This window comes from Scyliorhinus canicula, chromosome 5 (genome assembly GCF_902713615.1).
Source record: "Scyliorhinus canicula chromosome 5, sScyCan1.1, whole genome shotgun sequence".
Classification (NCBI taxonomy): Eukaryota; Metazoa; Chordata; class Chondrichthyes; order Carcharhiniformes; family Scyliorhinidae; genus Scyliorhinus; species Scyliorhinus canicula.
The window spans coordinates 179,254,953-179,273,325 of NC_052150.1; the positions used below are offsets into that span (position 1 = coordinate 179,254,953).

At 46.6% G+C, this 18,373-nt stretch overlaps 1 protein-coding gene across 1 annotated transcript in view; it reads left to right on the forward strand.

The window, feature by feature from the left end:
- gad2 (glutamate decarboxylase 2) overlaps nt 1-18,373 on the forward strand; it is a 187,990-nt gene that overhangs the window by 62,846 nt on the left and 106,771 nt on the right. The window contains exon 4 of the mRNA XM_038798155.1: nt 8,320-8,553. Within this exon, the coding sequence (XP_038654083.1) occupies nt 8,320-8,553 (234 nt within the window). The remainder of the gene's footprint in view (nt 1-8,319; nt 8,554-18,373) is intronic.

Genomic DNA, 18,373 nt, shown 5'->3' on the forward strand with positions numbered 1-18,373 from the left:
GTACACTCTCAGTATACCTTGAATAATACAGTACACTCAGTACACCTTGAATAATTCAGTACACCTTGAATAATACAGTACACTCTCAGTACACCTTGAATAATACAGTACACTCTCAGTACACCTTGAATAATACAGTACACTCAGTACACCTTGAATAATACAGTACACTCTCAGTACACCTTGAATAATACAGTACACTCAGTACACCTTGAATAATACAGTACACTCAGTACACCTTGAATAATACAGTACACTCTCAGTACACCTTGAATAATACAGTACACTCTCAGTACACCTTGAATAATACAGTACACTCAGTACACCTTGAATAATACAGTACACTCTCACTATACCTTGAACAATACTCTACACTCTCAGTACACCTCAAATAGTACTCTACACTCTCAGTAAATATTGAATAATACGGTACACTCTCAGTGAAATGAATGAAATGAAAATCGCTTATTGTCACAAGTAGGCTTCAAATGAAGTTACTGTGAAAAGTCCCTAGTCGCCACATTCCGGCACCTGTTCGGGGAGGCTGGTACGGGAATCAAACCGTGCTGCTGACCTGCTTGGTCTGCTTTAAAAGCCAGCGATTTAGCCCAGCGTGCTAAACCAGCCCCTTGAATAATACAGTGCAGCAGTGCACCTTGAATAATATAGTACACTCTCAGTACACCTTGAATAATACAGTACACTCCCAGTACACCTTGAATAATACAGTACACTCCCAGTACACCTTAAAAAATACTCTAAACTCTCAGTACACCTTGAATAATACTCTACATTCTCTGTTAACGTTGAATATTATGGTACACTCTCAGTACATCTTGAATAATACAATAAGAAGTCATACAACAGCAGGTTAAAGTCCAACAGGTTTGTTTCGAATCACTAGCTTTCAGAGCACAGCTCCTTCCTCAGGTGAATGAAGAGGTATGTTCCAGAAACATATATTTAGACAAAATCAAAAATGGAACACAATACTTTGAATGTGAGTCTTTGCAGGTAATTATGTCTTAACAGGTCCAGATGGAGCAGGTTAAGGAGGTATGAATTGTCTCAAGCCAGGACAGTTGATAGGATTTCACATGCCCAGGCCTAGGGGGGGGGGGTGGGGGGGGGGGGGGGGGGGGGGGGGGGGGTGAATGTGTCTGCATGAAGAACACATGGAACAGCCATGGGGACCAGATTCGCACCTCAATATGCCAACATCTTCATGCACAAGTTTGAACAAGACCTCCTCACCGCACAGGACCTTCAACCGATGTTATACACTAGATACATCGATTACATTTTTTTCCTTTGGACCCACGGCGAAGAATCACTAAAACGACTACACGATGACATCAATAAGTTCCATCCCACCATCAGACTCACCATGGACTACTCTCCAGAATCGGTTGCATTCTTGGACACACTCATCTCCATCAAGGACAGTCACCTCAGCACTTCACTTTACCGCAAGCCCACGGATAACCTCACGATGCTCCACTTCTCCAGCTTCCACCCTAAATGCATTAAAGAAGCCATCCCCTATGGACAAGCCCTCCGTATACACAGGATCTTCTCAGACGAGAAGGAGTGTAACAGATATCTACAGACGTTGAAAGATGCCCTCGTACGAACAGGATATGGCGCTAGACTCATCGATCGACGGTTCCAACCCGCCACAGCAAAAAACCGCGCCGACCTCCTCAGAAAACAAACACAGGACACAAACGACAGAGTACCCTTTGTCATCCAGTACTTCCCCGGAGAGGAGAAACTATGACATCTTCTTCGCAGCCTTCAACATGTCATCGGTGAAGACAAACATCTTGCTAAAGTCATCCCCACACTCCCACTACTTGCCATTAAGCAACTGCGCAACCTCAAACAAATTATAGTTTGCAGCAAACTACCCAGCCTTCAGAACAGTGACCACAACACCACACAACCCTGTCATAGCAATCTCTGCAAGACATGCCAGATCATCGACTTGGGCACCGCCATTACACGTGTGAACAGCACCCTCCAGGTACGTGGTACATGCTTGTGCGACTCGGCCAACGTGTCTACCTCATATGCGGCCGAAAAGGATGTCCCGAAGCGTGGTACATTGGCGAGACCATGCAGACGTTGCGACAACAGATGAATGGACATCGCCAGGCAGGAATGTTCCCTTCCAGTCGGGGAACACATCAGCAGTCAAGGGCATTCAGCCTCTGATCTTCGGGTAAGCGTTCTCCAAAAGGCTGCCTTCAGGACGCGTGACAACGTAGAATCGCCAAGCAGAAACTTATAGCCAAGTTCCGTATACTTGAGTACGACCTCAACCAGGGCCTTGGATTCATGTTGCATTATATTCACCCCCCCCCCCCCCCCCGACCTCAACCAGGGCCTTGGATTCATGTTGCATTATATTCACCCCCCCCCCCCCCCCGACCTCAACCAGGGCCTTGGATTCATGTTGCATTATATCCCCCCCCCCCCCCCCCCCCCCCCCGACCTCAACCAGGGCCTTGGATTCATGTTGCATTATATTCACCCCCCCCCCCCCCCCCCCCCCCCCCCCCCCCCCCCCGGCCTGGCCTGGGCTTGCAAAATCCTACCAACTGTCCTGGCATGAGACAATTCACACCTCTTTAACCTGCTCCATCTGGATCTGTAAGGACTCAATTACCTGCAAAGACTCGCATTCAAAGTATTGTGTTGCATTTTTGACTTTGTCTAAATATATGTTTCGGGAATCGACCTCATCATTCACCTGAGGAAGGAGTAGTGCTCTGAAAGCTAGTGTTTCGAAACAAACCTGTTGGACTTTAACCTGGTGTTGTAAGACTTCTTACTGTGCTCACCCTAGTCCAACGCCGGCATCTCCACATCGTGAATAATACAGTACTCTCAGTAAACTTTGGCATGAATCTTTAAGGGGCTACAGAAAGCTACTAAAAAAGCTATAAAGAAGAGTAAGATAGAGTATGAGAGTAAACTTGCTCAGAATATAAAAACAGACAGTAAAAGTTTTTACAAATATATAAGACAAAAAGAGTGGCTAAGGTAAATATTGGTCCTTTAGAGGATGAGAAGGGAGTTTTAATAATGGGAAATGAGGAAATGGCTGAGGAACTGAACAGGTTTTTTGGGTCGGTCTTCACAGTGGAAGACACAAATAACATGCCAGCGACTGATAGAAATGAGGCTATGACAGGTGAGGACCTTGAGAGGATTGTTATCACTAAGGAGGGAGTGATGGGCAAGCTAATGGGGCTAAAGGTAGACAAGTCTCCTGGCCCTGATGGAATGCATCCCAGAGTGCTAAAAGAGATGGCTAGGGAAATTGCAGATGCACTAGTGATAATTTACCGAAATTCACTAGACTCTGGGGTGGTCCCGGTGGATTGGAAATTAGCAAACGTGACGCCACTGTTTAAAAAAGGAGGTAGGCAGAAAGCAGGAAATTATAGGCCAGTGAGCTTAACTTCTGTAGTAGGGAAGATGCTGGAATCTATCATCAAGGAAGAAATAGCGAGGCATCTGGATAGAAATTGTCCCATTGGGCAGACGCAGCATGGGTTCGTAAAGGGCAGGTCATGCCTAACTAATTTAGTGGAATTTTTTGAGAACATTACCAGTGCAGTAGATAACGGGGAGCCGATGGATGTGGTATATCTGGATTTCCAGAAAGCCTTTGACAAGGTGCCACACAAAAGGTTGCTGCATAAGATAAAGATGCATGGCATTAAGGGTAAAGTAGTAGCATGGATAGAGGATTGGTTAATTAATAGAAAGCAAAGAGTTGGGATAAATGGGTGTTTCTCTGGTTGGCAATCAGTAGCTAGTGGTGTCCCTCAGGGATCCGTGTTGGGCCCACAATTGTTCACAATTTACATAGATGATTTGGAGTTGGGGACCAAGGGCAATGTGTCCAAGTTTGCAGATGACACTAAGATGAGTGGTAAAGCAAAAAGTGCAGAGGATACTGGAAGTCTGCAGAGGGATTTGGATAGGTTAAGTGAATGGGCTAGGGTCTGGCAGATGGAATACAATGTTGACAAATGTGAGGTTATCCATTTTGGTAGGAATAACAGCAAACGGGATTATTATTTAAACGATAAAATATTAAAGCATGCCGCTGTTCAGATAGACTTGGGTGTGCTAGTGAATGAGTCACAGAAAGTTGGTTTACAGGTGCAACAGGTGATTAAGAAGGCAAATGGAATTTTGTCCTTCATTGCTAGAGGGATGGAGTTTAAGACTAGGGAGGTTATGTTGAAATTGTATAAGGTGTTAGTGCGGCCACACCTGGAGTATTGTGTTCAGTTTTGGTCTCCTTACTTGAGAAAGGACGTACTGGCGCTGGAGGGTGTGCAGAGGAGATTCACTAGGTTAATCCCAGAGCTGAAGGAGTTGGATTATGAGGAGAGGTTGAGTAGACTGGGACTGTACTCGTTGGAATTTAGAAGGATGAGGGGGGATCTTATAGAAACATTTAAAATTATGAAGGGAATAGATAGGATAGATGCGGGCAGGTTGTTTCCACTGGCGGGTGACAACAGAACTAGGGGACATAGCCTCAAAATAAGGGGAAGTAGATTTAGGACTGAGTTTAGGAGGAACTTCTTCACCCAAAGGGTTGTGAATCTATGGAATTCCTTGCCCAGTGAAGCAGTTGAGGCTCCTTCATTACATGTTTTTAAGGTAAAGATAGATAGTTTTTTGAAGAATAAAGGGATTAAGGATTATGGTGTTCGGGCCGGAAAGTGGAGCTGAGTCCACAAAAGATCAGCCATGATCTAATTGAATGGTGGAGCAGGCTCGAGGGGCCAGATGGCCTACTCCTGCTCCTAGTTATTATGTTCTTATGTTCTTATGAACAACTCATGTGTGACAGGTCATCTGGGCGGGGACCGGTGGATTCTCACCTCCACGGAGTAGGCCGATCTCGATGTCAGTGTCTGATCTGTCCTCAGCCACTCCCACAACCTCCAAGGTCCGATCCTCGAAGGGGATGGGAACACTGAGTTTCAACATTCCGCCCTCTCCCATCTGTTGTGTTCCAACTTCTCCTGCAGGGACAGAGAGAGGGCATCGTAAGCCACACACCTCCTGTATCATGGGTGGGTGGGGGCAAGTCGGGGGACAGACAGGTGCACCACTGCTGGGCATTGCGTTGGGGGAGATGGCACAGGTTCGGGGGGGGGCTAGGGTTTGGAGGCCCAAGTGGTGCCAGGAGGCGGATGCCAACTCACCAGTGCGGCTCGCTGGAGGTTGTTTAGTTTCTTGCGGCGCTGTTTGACAGTCCTCCTAGCCACTGCCACTGCCTCTCAGGCCTCACTTGCTGCCCTTTGGTTGACCCTCCGACCCTCTCGGGGAATAGGGTGCCCTGTCCCGACTCTGCCGCATCTATCAGCCTGACCAGGTCGGCATCTCCGAATAGTAGTGGCAGGGTGCGTGCTGATTGGGGTTTGCTCTGTGAGATTGGTTTAAGTGCTGCTCCCCTTTGTTAGCGGGGAGCTGCCAAGCGCGGTCCAACTAATCAGCTGGCAGGACAGTCATTTGTGGTGTGAAACCCATGGGGCCTCATTAAGTGGCCCAATCATCGTTAGATATCGATGCCGGCCTCGCTGCGTCGGCTGTCGGGACACTCCAGGCAATTCCCGCTCACCACTCCAAACAAATTTGCTTAGATCATGCCCCTGTTGTCACAGTGACGGGACAGCCAAGACGTTAAAATTTTTCTTTGTAGAGGGCTGTCATGGTGCGTGCCAAGTCAAGCCAACAATATCAAAGTTGGACAACCTTACTCCAGACTAGGACTTGTTAACATAGCTACTCAGGAACTCCTCCATATGTTGCATTTTTACCAATGATAAAATCATGCACTTAGCATGACTTTGCCATTGGGACAATGTAACATACTGAGAAATCACGACGCACTAACAGCTTGGTAATAATATTAGTCCATTTGATATTTTGTTGAGAGCTTAAATTTAAAATGATAACATATCAAAAAAAGAGTAAGATTAAAGACATTCTGACCACTGCTCCCAAAGTACCAGATAAGAAGGCAACAACTGACTCAGAATTAACAGGCGGGATTCTCCATCCGCGGATGTCTGGAACGCGTTCCCCGGTGGGACAGAGAATGGGTATCGGGAGAAAATCAAAGCGATGCTCCGACCCCCCTGCTGGTGCCGTGAACGAGGTCCACGATGCGCACTGGCGGGGGATGTAAATAAATGCAAATGGAAATAGGACTTGCTGACACATTTGCATCTATGAAAATCGCTTATTGCCACAAGTAGGCTTCAAATGAAATTACTGTGAAAAGTCCCTCGTCGCCACATTCCGGTGCCTGTTCGGGGAGGCTAGTATTTAACTGGTACTATTTAACAGGCCTGGCACCCTATCCTCCAGCCTCCCATGATCCTCCATTCCCTGCGGCCGGGAATCACGTGGGAGTGAATCACTTGTGATCTCAGCAATCGTGAATCTGATGTGGTGGTAGAGACCTTCTGAGCCCATCCGCGGCCAACCTCCCCCCCCACCCACCCACCCACCCCCCCCACCCCCCACCCCCCCAACATGCACTGCCTGACCATGTCTCCTCTAGAAGAGAGTCACCGACAAGATCCTCTGCAATAGGGGGACCCCCCCCAGGGACCTCCCCAGATACCGCTGTTATAGGGGGACCCCCCCTCCCCCCAGGGACCCCTGTCATTGGGCAATACCCCCCAGGGTTCCCTGCATCAAAATCAAAATCCCATTGAATATCATGTTAGGTTTTCATTGGGGCCATTGGGCAATGAAGTTATTTCTGGTGAGACCAGTTATGCCTCCCCAGAAGGAGCAGAAATGCGGCTCACCTAGGACTTCAGGCCAGGTCTCCAAATATCAAGGTGGAAGACGTTCCTCTGAAAGATTTAAAACAACTCTCTGACAGAAAGGTTGGCAGTCAGAATTTTGCTCCAGGAGACACAAGACTCCTGCACGGCAGCACGGTAGCATGGTGGTTAGCATAAATGCTTCACAGCTCCAGGGTCCCAGGGTCGATTCCCGGCTGGGTCACTGTCTGTGTGGAGTCTGCACGTCCTCCCCGTGTGCGCGTGGGTTTCCTCCGGGTGCTCCGGTTTCCTCCCACAGTCCAAAGATGTGCAGGTTAGGTGGATTGGCCATGCTAAATTGCCCGTAGTGTCCTAAAAAAGTAAGGTTAAGGGGGGAGGGGGGTTGTTGGGTTACGGGTATAGGTGGATACGTGGGTTTGATCATTGCTCGGCACAACATCGAGGGCCGAAGGGCCTGTTCTGTGCTGTACTGTTCTATAACAAAGACCTCCTTGACGGGAACTCCATTTGTTCCCTTCGTGGTGCAAGTATCTATCATTTTCAGGCAGATTAAAAAACCTCCTCTCATCCCAAAGAGATCCGCAGGAATCAATGGTTCTCAGTAGACAAAATACTAGTGTAAACGCTCAGCCTGCTAGCTCTGGGTTACCCGAGTCTCTATTTTGCTGGAATGCATGTCACATTCTAATGAGCAGCGTCGCACATTTTCATACAATTACCACAATTCTCAGCCAGGCAGCAAGCATTTGAGGCTGGCAAGGCTTTGATGCTGTATTTTGTCACCTTAGTTGTACTTCATCTATTTTCTGGCAATATACCCAAAGCTCTAATAAATTGTCTCTATGTTTCTTTCCACTGCATAATGTTTAGATTTTCAATGTAATAATGATTTGACAACATTAATAGGGCAATTTCCCTTTTCTGCTCTATTTGAAAATGCATTTAGAATTCAAATTCAATGGATTAATACCTGTGTTGTAATAGGAGGTAGTTAAGCACTTATCTGATAATATCAGCAACAAGTATTTCTAGGCGCAAATGGCATCTTCCGTTTATGTACATTTCTAATCCAATTTAATTTATTACATTGCATAAATAGTTATTTCAGGAACAGATGTGTGGTCTCTTTGTTGTTGAATATTGCTTTATATGATTGTTCAACTAAATGGATATTTGAATCCTAACTGGGTAGTTTTGAGGTTCGGCTTGAGATCTGTGCAGAATTCAACATCATCATTTGCCAGACCTCAACCAGACCTCCCCAGTTGAGGAATCCTGTTGATATAATGAGCTTCAGCCCAGTCAGATGTCATCTCCTGCTGACAGATAATGGATGGTCAGCGATACCAGTTGTGGAGGTGACTAACTGTTGTTTATTCCCCTGAGGAACAATGTTAGGAAGCAGTCCGAAAGGACATCCCCCAAAATATGGAAATATAGCCAATTTTAAAAATTTGTTCTTTGTCTTTTTCTATCTTTCCAGACCTCCTGCCAGCATGCAATGGGGAAGGAGTAACTATCACTTTCTTGGAGCAGGTTTTGGACATTCTACTTGAATATATTTTGAAAACATTTGATAGATCTACAAAAGTAATAGATTTCCACTACCCTGATGAGCTCCTTGAGGGATTTAACTGGATGCTGGATGAACAACCAAATACTTTGGAAGACCTTTTGGTGACTTGCAGGACAACACTAAAATATGCTGTGAAAACAGGTATGAAATTTCACGAGCCCAAAAAGTACATGGCTGGACCGGGCGGGGGCCTGTCCAGGTCTGGGTTAAATCGCATGAGACGTCGCGAGTGTCTCCCAACATCGATTGGCATATCCAATTTTTAGCAACATCGATCCGATTTGCATGCACGCCGCCAACAACCAAAGAGCCAATTAGGGCCATTAATTGTCCAATCGACAGGGATTTTATGCTGTCCATGTGATTTTTAGCTTGTCACGTGGACAACATGTTTTCCTTGAGTTTCCTAGTTGTTGTTCAACATTTGAAGTGTGGCTTTTAATATTTCAGGAAGGTGTTACTGATGATTGTAGGATAGTGTTCCATCATTTTCAAGGCACTATTCCTCAGTATCTGCTCCAATGGGGACAGTATACTCTGCTGAAGAGGCAGGGAGGAGCAGGAGGGGGCGGAGGACAGGTGAGAACAGGCAGCTTCTGAGGCAGAGACCTGTGAGAAGAGAGATACAGGCTCAGATGGTGCAGGAAGGCCAAGAAAGGAGGGGATGCCTAGGACGCAACTACCATGGGCCTGGAGTGTACAGGCAGTGCCCCAGCCATCTCCAAATGTCTGAGGCACAGTGCTGCAGGAGGCTATGCCTCTCCAGGGAGACAGTGGCATTCCTTTGTGACTTGATGGGTCCTTAAATTGCCTCCAACTGCATGGGGATGTCCACGTTATGCTGGTGGCATTGAAGACCACAGTTGGGCTCAACTTCTGCACCTTCAGTTCATTTCAGGGCTCAATGGGGAGATCTGTGCAGCATCTTGCAATCAGCTGCACACGGTTGTGCCAAGCTAGTGACTGATGCCATTTTCAGACATGTCCACACTTTCATCGTCTATCAGACAGACGAGGGCAACCAGGTGGAGAGAGCACGAGGCTTTGTGGAATTGGCAGGGCTCCTCCACATCCAAGGTGCTATGGATTGCACACATGCGGCCATCCAAGCACCAGCAGGACAGCCGAGAGATTTCATCAAAAGAAAGGATTCGACTCAATGAATGTGCATAGGGCACACATTCTCCACGTTTGTGTCCAAAATCCAGGGAGCTCACACGGTTATTACACACGTGCTTATCCATCAGAGCTGAGCAGTAAGATGCAAATGTGCCTCATGCTGGCGGATAAGCTGCCTGTCGTCTCTGGCGGCTCCCCTTAGAGTGGTCCGGACAGGGGTTGCGGCACTCTCAGGTACCAAGGCTGTTCGTGGCTCCTGCAAAGTTGGATGGGTGGCTCCCGAGTGACAAGGGTTAACCCTTGAAGAGGTAGCTTATGACGCCACTCTGTCACCCAAGACTGAGGTAGAGGAGAGTTACAACAGGAGCCTCCACAAGAGTAGTGATGGAAAGGACCAAATAATGTCACCCGTGACATGCCCCTCTTGTTCTTAGGGTGCCTCATGTCTGCCAGCGCTGCATCATGGTGTTGCCCCATCCCCTCACTGGCAGTGATGTTGGAGATAGCCTACTGACTTTCCTGTTGTGCTACCCGTGATGACCTTGGCACGTGTCCTCTGAGTTGGCTCCAGCTGGGAGGGAGCATCCAGCCCCATGATTGGGCTCTCCTGAGATCATCAGATGCATCATCCACTACCCTTGTCCGGATCACCCTAAGAGGAGAACACAAAGATGACAAACAGCTCATCCACCAGCAAGAGGCACATTTGCATCCCCCAGCTCAGCACTGATGGATGGGCACTGATCAGGAAGACTTGGAGCCTGAATCATTTCTCACAATGACAGTGACCTCCAAAGTCACAGCAGATATGCATGACCATTTGTACCCCTGAAGGTGTCCTTGCAGCTCCTCTCCGTGAGAGTTGACACTCTCTCAATGTGCGCTTCGTTCTCAGGGTCAACACAGCGCTCATCTTCCTCATGGACTCCTCAATGATGGACAGCATGGCTAACAGATCCACATGGATCTCTGCCAGAACTCCCTGTGCATCCCACTGGACATACACATGATGGACATCTCCAAAGGCTTATCATCCGCCTCAGTTTCACCATGGCCCTGGTCTCCAGCTGCTGGCACTTTGGGACCTCTCTCCCTCTGTCACCTCCTCATGTGAGGGTGATCTGCCATCACCACTGTGCCCTATCCATGGAGGCAGCAACCTTATGCCACTGATGTGCGAGTATTTGCACTTGTGCCTGGAACCAAAATACGGCGTAACACAGCTGCAAGAGTGATGTCTCCCTGGGTGTTTGATTGGGGGGAGGGGGAGACTGGAGGGGCACACTGGCTAGTGGCAATTGAACTCCAGAGCATCACTCTTGCTCCTAGTCAGGACCACCAGATTAGAGATTCCCCACCATTTCGGTGGTGCCCCCCCCCCCCCCCCCCCCCCCCATCGCTCCGTATAACTTACCTTACCGATCGCAGGACATCGTTGAACCTTTTGCAGCACTGCAGCCAGGGGTAGCCTCTGTCCAGGCCATCTTACTCAGATGGGGAGGCCTTCTCCTCCCATCCCTGGGCATCAGTATGTTGCGCCTGGCACTGACCTCCTGCACCAGCACAGGCAGGCACTCATCTATGAAACGGGGGGCACTTAGCCCACTCAATGTGCCCTCCCACTGTCCATGGCCTCATGGCACTGATGAAATTGCTGAACAGCAGTAAAGTGCTTGGCCTTCAGCCACACAGCGCCCTCAGCCTTCCCCAAAACCCGTGGCAGCCTTCAGGGAGCTGCCTCCTCTGATTTTAAACCTCCTTACCTGGTCCTCATTGGACCTGATGCTGGGCGTGTTCCTGCCCCAGTCTCCAGCCCAGACAAACTAACCAGCAGATGCGTTATACGTTGGGTGGTTCTTAATTGACCACAAAGCTGATAGTACTTTAGCGATGTGATCCCGGCCGGCAACGGGTTATAATAATAATCTTTATTATTGTCACAAGTAGGCCTACAGTAACACGACAATGAAGTTGCTGTCAAAATCCCCTAGTCGCCACACTCTGACGCCTGTTCGGGTACAAAGAGGGAGAATTCAGATTGTCCAAATTACCTATCAGCATGTCTTTTGGGACTTGTGGGAGGAAACCGGAGCACCCGGAGGAAACCCACACAGACACAGGGAGAACATGCAGACTCTGCACAGACAGTGACCCAGTGTGGAATCGAACCTGGGACCCTGGCACTGTGAAGCAACTGTGTAAACCACTGTGCTACCATGCCGCTCCCACCTGCGTTGACCTTGGGCACAGCCAAAGGTAGAATTTAGGTTGTGAACTCAGAACTCATGTTGTGTACCAGAGTAAAATGTACTTTTAGTGCAATTTTTGTCTAATTATTACCTGTACAGTTTGATTCACAGATAAATTATGTGTAATAATTATCACAAACATTTCACACTCGTTTCCTTTAGCCATAATAATGTTTAACTACCTTTGAAATGGACGTTACGTGATAAAAGCAAATAAGAACTATGTGACTGTGGCAATCCAGCGAGAAGTATAACTCATCCTGCAGGACTTTTGGATTGGTGTATCACTCATTGTTTGAACTCATGACCTGAATTCATGGTAGAGTGAAAATCATATTATCTACTCCAGCGAGAGGCTATTTATCAAGAGCATTCTCTCTGCAAGCCTGGTAGCATTATCTATAAAGTACCAGATTGTAATCTGTAGTGTTATGTGGTTGAATCCCAGTCTTGAGTGACATTCAGGCTTTTTTGTCCTGGTTGACTGAGTTTCGGCAATCCTTAAAGTTTTTAGTGCTACATATCATGGAGAAAGGAAAGAGCAGGAAGAACAAAAGAGTTCAAAAGACAAGAGGACCCAACCTACTGCTTCCCAGTGAATTACTATTTCCCAGGTTTTCAGAGATGCATTCCCCACTTCCGAAACAAAGCATTCAGCCCAGTTCACAGACATGTAACTCCCTTAACTAATTACACTGATCACAGATCTCACTATTCCTCAGCATGGTGGGAATGTACAGCAGGGAAAGAATGGAATTTATAAAATGTGAAATATGCAACAATGACTTTAAAGTTCCAAATGCCTTTTTTTAAATGCTTTTTGTTTTTTGCCTGTCCAAGTCTTATTAACTTTCCTCCTATTTTGGCGATGGATTGGATTGGATTTGTTTATTGTCATGTGTACTGAGGTACAGTGAAAAGTATCGTTCTGCGTGCAGCTTAGACAGATCATTTCTCACATGAAAAGAAAATACACAGGACAAACATAAAATGTACAATGTAAATCTATAGACACAGGCATCAGGTGAAGCATACAGGAGTACTACTTAGTAGAGAATATGTGTGAAGAGATCAGATCAGTCCATAGGAGTGTCGTTCAGGAGTCTGATAACAGTGGGGAAGAAGCTGTTTTTGAGTCTGTTCATGCCTGTTCTCAGACTTTTGTAGCTCCTGCCCGATGAAAGGAGTTGGAAGAGTGAGTAAGCCGGGTGAGAGGGGTCTGATTATGCTACCCGCTTTCCCCAGGCAGTGGGAGATATAGATAGTGTTATGGGCCAGGGTTTAGAGAACCCCAAAGTGTATTATGGAGTTCACCGCACCCACAATTTTTAATAGATTGTGGTATGGGGAGCACACGGCCCACTCTACAGGAGTGGTACAGCAGAAATGGAAAAGTATTTTTTAAAGCAAAACAATGTTTATTCTATGAACTCAAGTTAACCTTTTTAAAACATACAGTGAACATCTTAGTAGCCATTAATTCAAATACAACCCCCAAAGAATACAACACTAAGTAATCCTTTAAGCTTTCTTTTTAACATCTATAAGACTTAAAACACCTTTTACCAGAAGCACATCAGGTTAAAGTCACTACTGTTATTTGTTTTAAATCACCAGAATTGGTTTACAGGTTTTAGATTACAGAGAGAGACTCTAATACACCTTCTGGCTGTGACTGCAGCTATCCAGCTCTGAAACGAAACTAAAACACACCCTGCAGCAAACAGCCAAAAACGAAAGTAAAAAGCTGACAGGCAGCCCAGCTCCACCCACTCTCTGACATCACTGCAGTAATAAACACCCATTTTTTAAAGGTACTCTCACTACAGATACTTATATACACACCCACTTATAAACATCCATTTCTTAAAGCTACTCTCACATGACCCCTTCCCCCAAGAAAAAATAAATAAACCACCAACTTCAAGAAGGTTTCATTTTTCACCATTTCACTATCCTTTAAGAAATGCACACAGTAAATATACTTTATCGTTTCAAAAAGCAACACACGCAAACAGGTATAATAATATAGTCCATTTTTCTTTCTTCCTCCGACTGAAATCCTTCCTGATTGATAGTCTCTTTGAACAAGAAGGTCTCTGCATGATCCATCCATTTCTCTCTGCCTCGGCATTTCTCTTTAAAGTCAGATACTTTAGTTCAATCTGATCACAGAGTCCCTTGTAATTCTCCAACACATGAGCATTGGTTATCACAGCTGTCAGGTCATCAAATGCCTGTTGAAACTCCGCTGTCCACTGGAATTTGTGATGCTTGTTGAGCAAGTCCGTCAGTGGAGCAATCACGCTACAAAATCTTTTCATCAATGTTCGAAAAAATCCACTCATGCCAAGAAATCACATTATTTCCCTTTGTCTCGAGGGTTTTGAAAACTTCTCAATAACTGTAGGTTTCACATCCCTTGCGACCATTCGCCCCTGTCCGATTGTATGGCCAAGCAAAGTGACTTGGGCTTTTCCAAATTCACTTTAGGCTAGGTTTATCACCAAACCCGCCTCCTGAAGTCGATCGAATAACTCCATCAGATGTTTTAAATGTTCTTTCCATGTCTGGCTGAAAATTACCAGATCGTCGATGTATACGCACAATTGGGTAATCCTGAAATGACTTTGTTAGTTAACCGTTGAAATGTGGCTGGGGCATATTTTATGCCAAATGGCAGAACTTTGAATTGGTATATACCATCTGGAGTCACAAAAGCTGAAATCTCCTTCGCCCTTTCGGATAAAGGTACTTGCCAGTAACCTTTAAGTAAATCCAGTTTGGAAATAATAGCTGATTGTCCCACTTTCTCAATGCAACCCTCCAAACGTGGGATAGGATAAGAGTCGGTTCTTGTAACTGCATTATCCTTTCTATCATCCACATACAACTGTTGGGTACCATCTGGTTTTGGTACCATCACTACAGGTGAGCTCCATTGGCTGCAACCCACTTCAATTATGCCATTTTTAAGCATACTCTCAATCTCTGTGTTAACCTGTGCCAATTTTAACTGACTGTTATGTTTCATGGCCATTTTCTGAAGTTCAAACTCTCTCTCTTTATTTTTTCCCCTCATCTGTATCTCCTTTTCTCTTTCCTTTTGTTCTGCTAGGGCTATTCTTTCTTTTCTCCTTTCTTCTCACTCCTTTTATTTTTCCTCTCTCTCTCTCTCTCTTTTTCCTCTCTCTCTCTTTCTTTTTCCTCTCTATCACTTTCTCTCTCTCTCTCACTTTCTTTTCCTTCTTTCTCAAGCTGCTTTAATTCTTTCTCATGTTCCATTTGTTTTATTTGTAACTGAATTTTTGCCATTTCCAATGAGTCAAACTACATCTCAGGCAACTTTAAATGCTTTGCCACCACCATAATTACCTCATCTTTTCTCATTTTGTCAGGCAATGTTAACTGCAATGTTTTTGCCAAATCTAACAGTCTGTTTTTAGTCCCTGTCCATAAGGTACTGCATGTGACCGTCTCTACCACCAAAAACTTTAGAGCCTCTGAAAGAGCCATTGTCCACAACACACTCCCTACTTAAACTAGAATACCACACCTGAAAATCATCCACAACATGCTCACCCCTCACTGTCTTTCTGTTCACTTAGCCAATCCAGTAGATAGATTTTTATCCCAGACGAGCACCCAGTTTGCTATGGGCTAGGGTTTAGACAACCCCAAAGTGTAGCATGGAGTTCACCTGACCCACAACTTTTAATTGATTGTGGTATGGGGAGCACACGGCCCACTCTACATGTATGGTACAGCAGAAATGGAAAAGTGTTTTTAAAGCAAAACAATGTTTATTCTATGAACTCAAGTTAACCTTTTTAAAGCATACAGTGAACATCTTAGCAACCATTAATTCAAATACAATTCCCAAAGAATACAACACTAAGTAATATTTTAAGCTTTCCTTTTAACATCTATAAGGCTTAAAACACCATTTACCAGAAGCACATCAAGTTAAAGTCACTACTGTTATTAGTTTTAAATCACCAGGATCGAATTACAGTCTTTAGATTACAGAGAGAGATCCTAATACACTTTCTGGCTGTGACTTCAGTTATCCAGCTCTGAAAATGAAACTAAAACACACCCTGCAGCAAACAGCCTGAAATGAAAGTAAAAAGCTGACAGACAGCCCAGCTCCACCCATTCTCTGACAACACTGCAGTAATAAACACCCATTTCTTAAAGGTACTCTCACTACAGATATTTATACACACACCCGTTTGTAAACACCCATTTCTTAAAGGTACTCTCACATGATAATAGAGTCAATGGATGGGAGGCAGGTTCGTGTGATGGACTGGGTTGTGTTCACAACTCTCTGAAGTTTCTTGCGTCTTGGGCCGAGCAGTTGCCATACCAGGCTGTGATGCAGCCAGATAGGGAGCCTTCTATTGTGCATCTATAAAAATTGGTGAGATGGGGGAAAAGTGTCGTCGCACGAGTCCATGAGCGGAATTCTTCCAAAAGATTTCTGAGGGTGATCTCTGGTGGGAAAAGAGGTCTGATTCCCATTGGGTGGATCGACTCAATCCAGGTCGCAATCCACCCACATTTGGAAATTCCATTGCAGCCAGGGGTGCTGCTCGCCGTGGGACATGAGGAAGCTGGCAAGGGTGTGTCCTCAAGAGATTGGGTGCCTTGTCTGACCTTAGCATAACCTGACAGTGCCCCTCTTCTTTCCGGCAAGCCCCACCCCCAATCGATAGCAGAGACCTCCCAAATTCTTCAATTTCTGGCATCAGGCCACCCCTCCACACCTCGCCATGGGTTTGGTTAAGCCCCACTCCCCTCCTTCAGGCTTCCTCTTATTTCAGGGCCCATCCCCCTTTCAGGCACAGCCTATTGATAGTGCCAGGACACTATCCAGCCATGTCCCTGACCATCCAGGGCATATAAAGACCTCCGAGTCCCCCATAGTGGTCATCATGTCTATCCAGAAAATTCAACAGTGGCTGCGAGAGAGTCCTCATTGGGGAATCCTTGCACTTCAATGTTTGAATCATGCCAGCTGCTTCTATGGGGGAAAGGTACCACCAGTGCAGGAATGTTCCCCAGGCATCAAAGGTTGAAAAAGATTTAGTCCAAAAACTGCTGTCAGACTATGCACCTGCTCTTTCTAGGAAGCACTTCAGAGGTAATGGACTGTGACGGGCTAGTAAAACATGCAAAGTTGAGCCATCCTTTGAGATAGCCTTCAGCTGTCAATCATGAGGCTGGTAAATGTCAATGGGATGTGAAACTCAATGTAACCAGCCAAGTATAAACGGATAAAAGCAGGCATATATCAACAGTGAAATCGCAGAAGCCCGTAAAAATCTACAAGGCATGAAACTTAATGTAAACAAGAAAGTATAAAGGGAAAACTTCAAGGAGAGTAAAATGGAATGTAAACAAGCAAGTATGGAAATCTTCAAGGGAATGAAATGATCCTCCAAGAAACAAGATGCAGATTGTCTCTGTCCTGTGAGATGATTGCAGGACAGACAGGTGGCAGCAATTCTTTGCCTTGTTATGGGGTGTGAAACATAAAAGATCATGGGCTTCAAGGCTTCACAGACTCAAAGCGACCCCCATCTAAGGGGAGACCCCTGCCCTGGCCCCTCCAGCCTAGCCCAAGCTCCCAAAACACCAGCTTCCTTGAAGGACACTCCCATGGCATCTGGTCAACAGCTGCTGTGCCCTTGAGCTCCCTGGAGAGAGATACTCACGTCTTTGGTCAACCTCTAATTCTCCAAGTTTTCAGGGGCTAGTTTGACAGCGGAGTGGTTGGCGCTGCTCCAGCCAGTGGCGAAGGGCCGGCGTGAGTTCTCGCATGCGCGGAGCGGCCAACATGATCTCGCGCATCTGCGGACCGGCCGACGTATTTCCACGCATGCGCAGGATTTCTCTTCTCCGCGCTGGCCCCCGGGTAATACGGCGGAGCCCGAAAGGGGCCCGGCGCAGAGGAAAGAAGGACTCCACGGAAATAGCACGCCCGCAAGATCGATAGGACCCAACCGCTGGCCAGGCCACCGTGCCCCCCCCCCCCCCCCCAACAGAGTCGGACCTCCCCGTGCCCCCCCCTCCCTCCCCCAGGTTCGCCCCTGCACACTTATCTGCCAGTTCCCACCGTGCATGAGGTGAGTAATTCACGCCGGCGAGACTGGCCAAAACTGGACGGCCACTTGGCCCATCGGGGCCTGGAGAATCGCTGGGAGGAGGCCACTGTCAACATCCTCCGACCAGCGTGGCGGGAAGCCCGCCAGCCCCCAAAAAACTGCGCCGGAGAATAGGGCAGCCGGCATCGGGGTGGGATTCGCGCCTCCCCCCAGGGATTCTCCGACCCGGCGGGGGAGGGGGGGTCGGAGAATCCCGGCCCTTATTTTTATTATCAACAGATTCTCGGGTGAATGGATAGATACAGCGAGAAAAACTGATCAGGGAATCTGCAACATAGTGGGAGAACCTTAAAATTAGATCTAGCCGCCCCTGAATGGCCTTTCCTGATCCAAAGTGATGGCTGAAAGGAACACAATTGTTTTCCCCATTTATTAGTTTGCTTTTGAATCATTTAGAATAGTTATCTGTTTCCGGTTTCT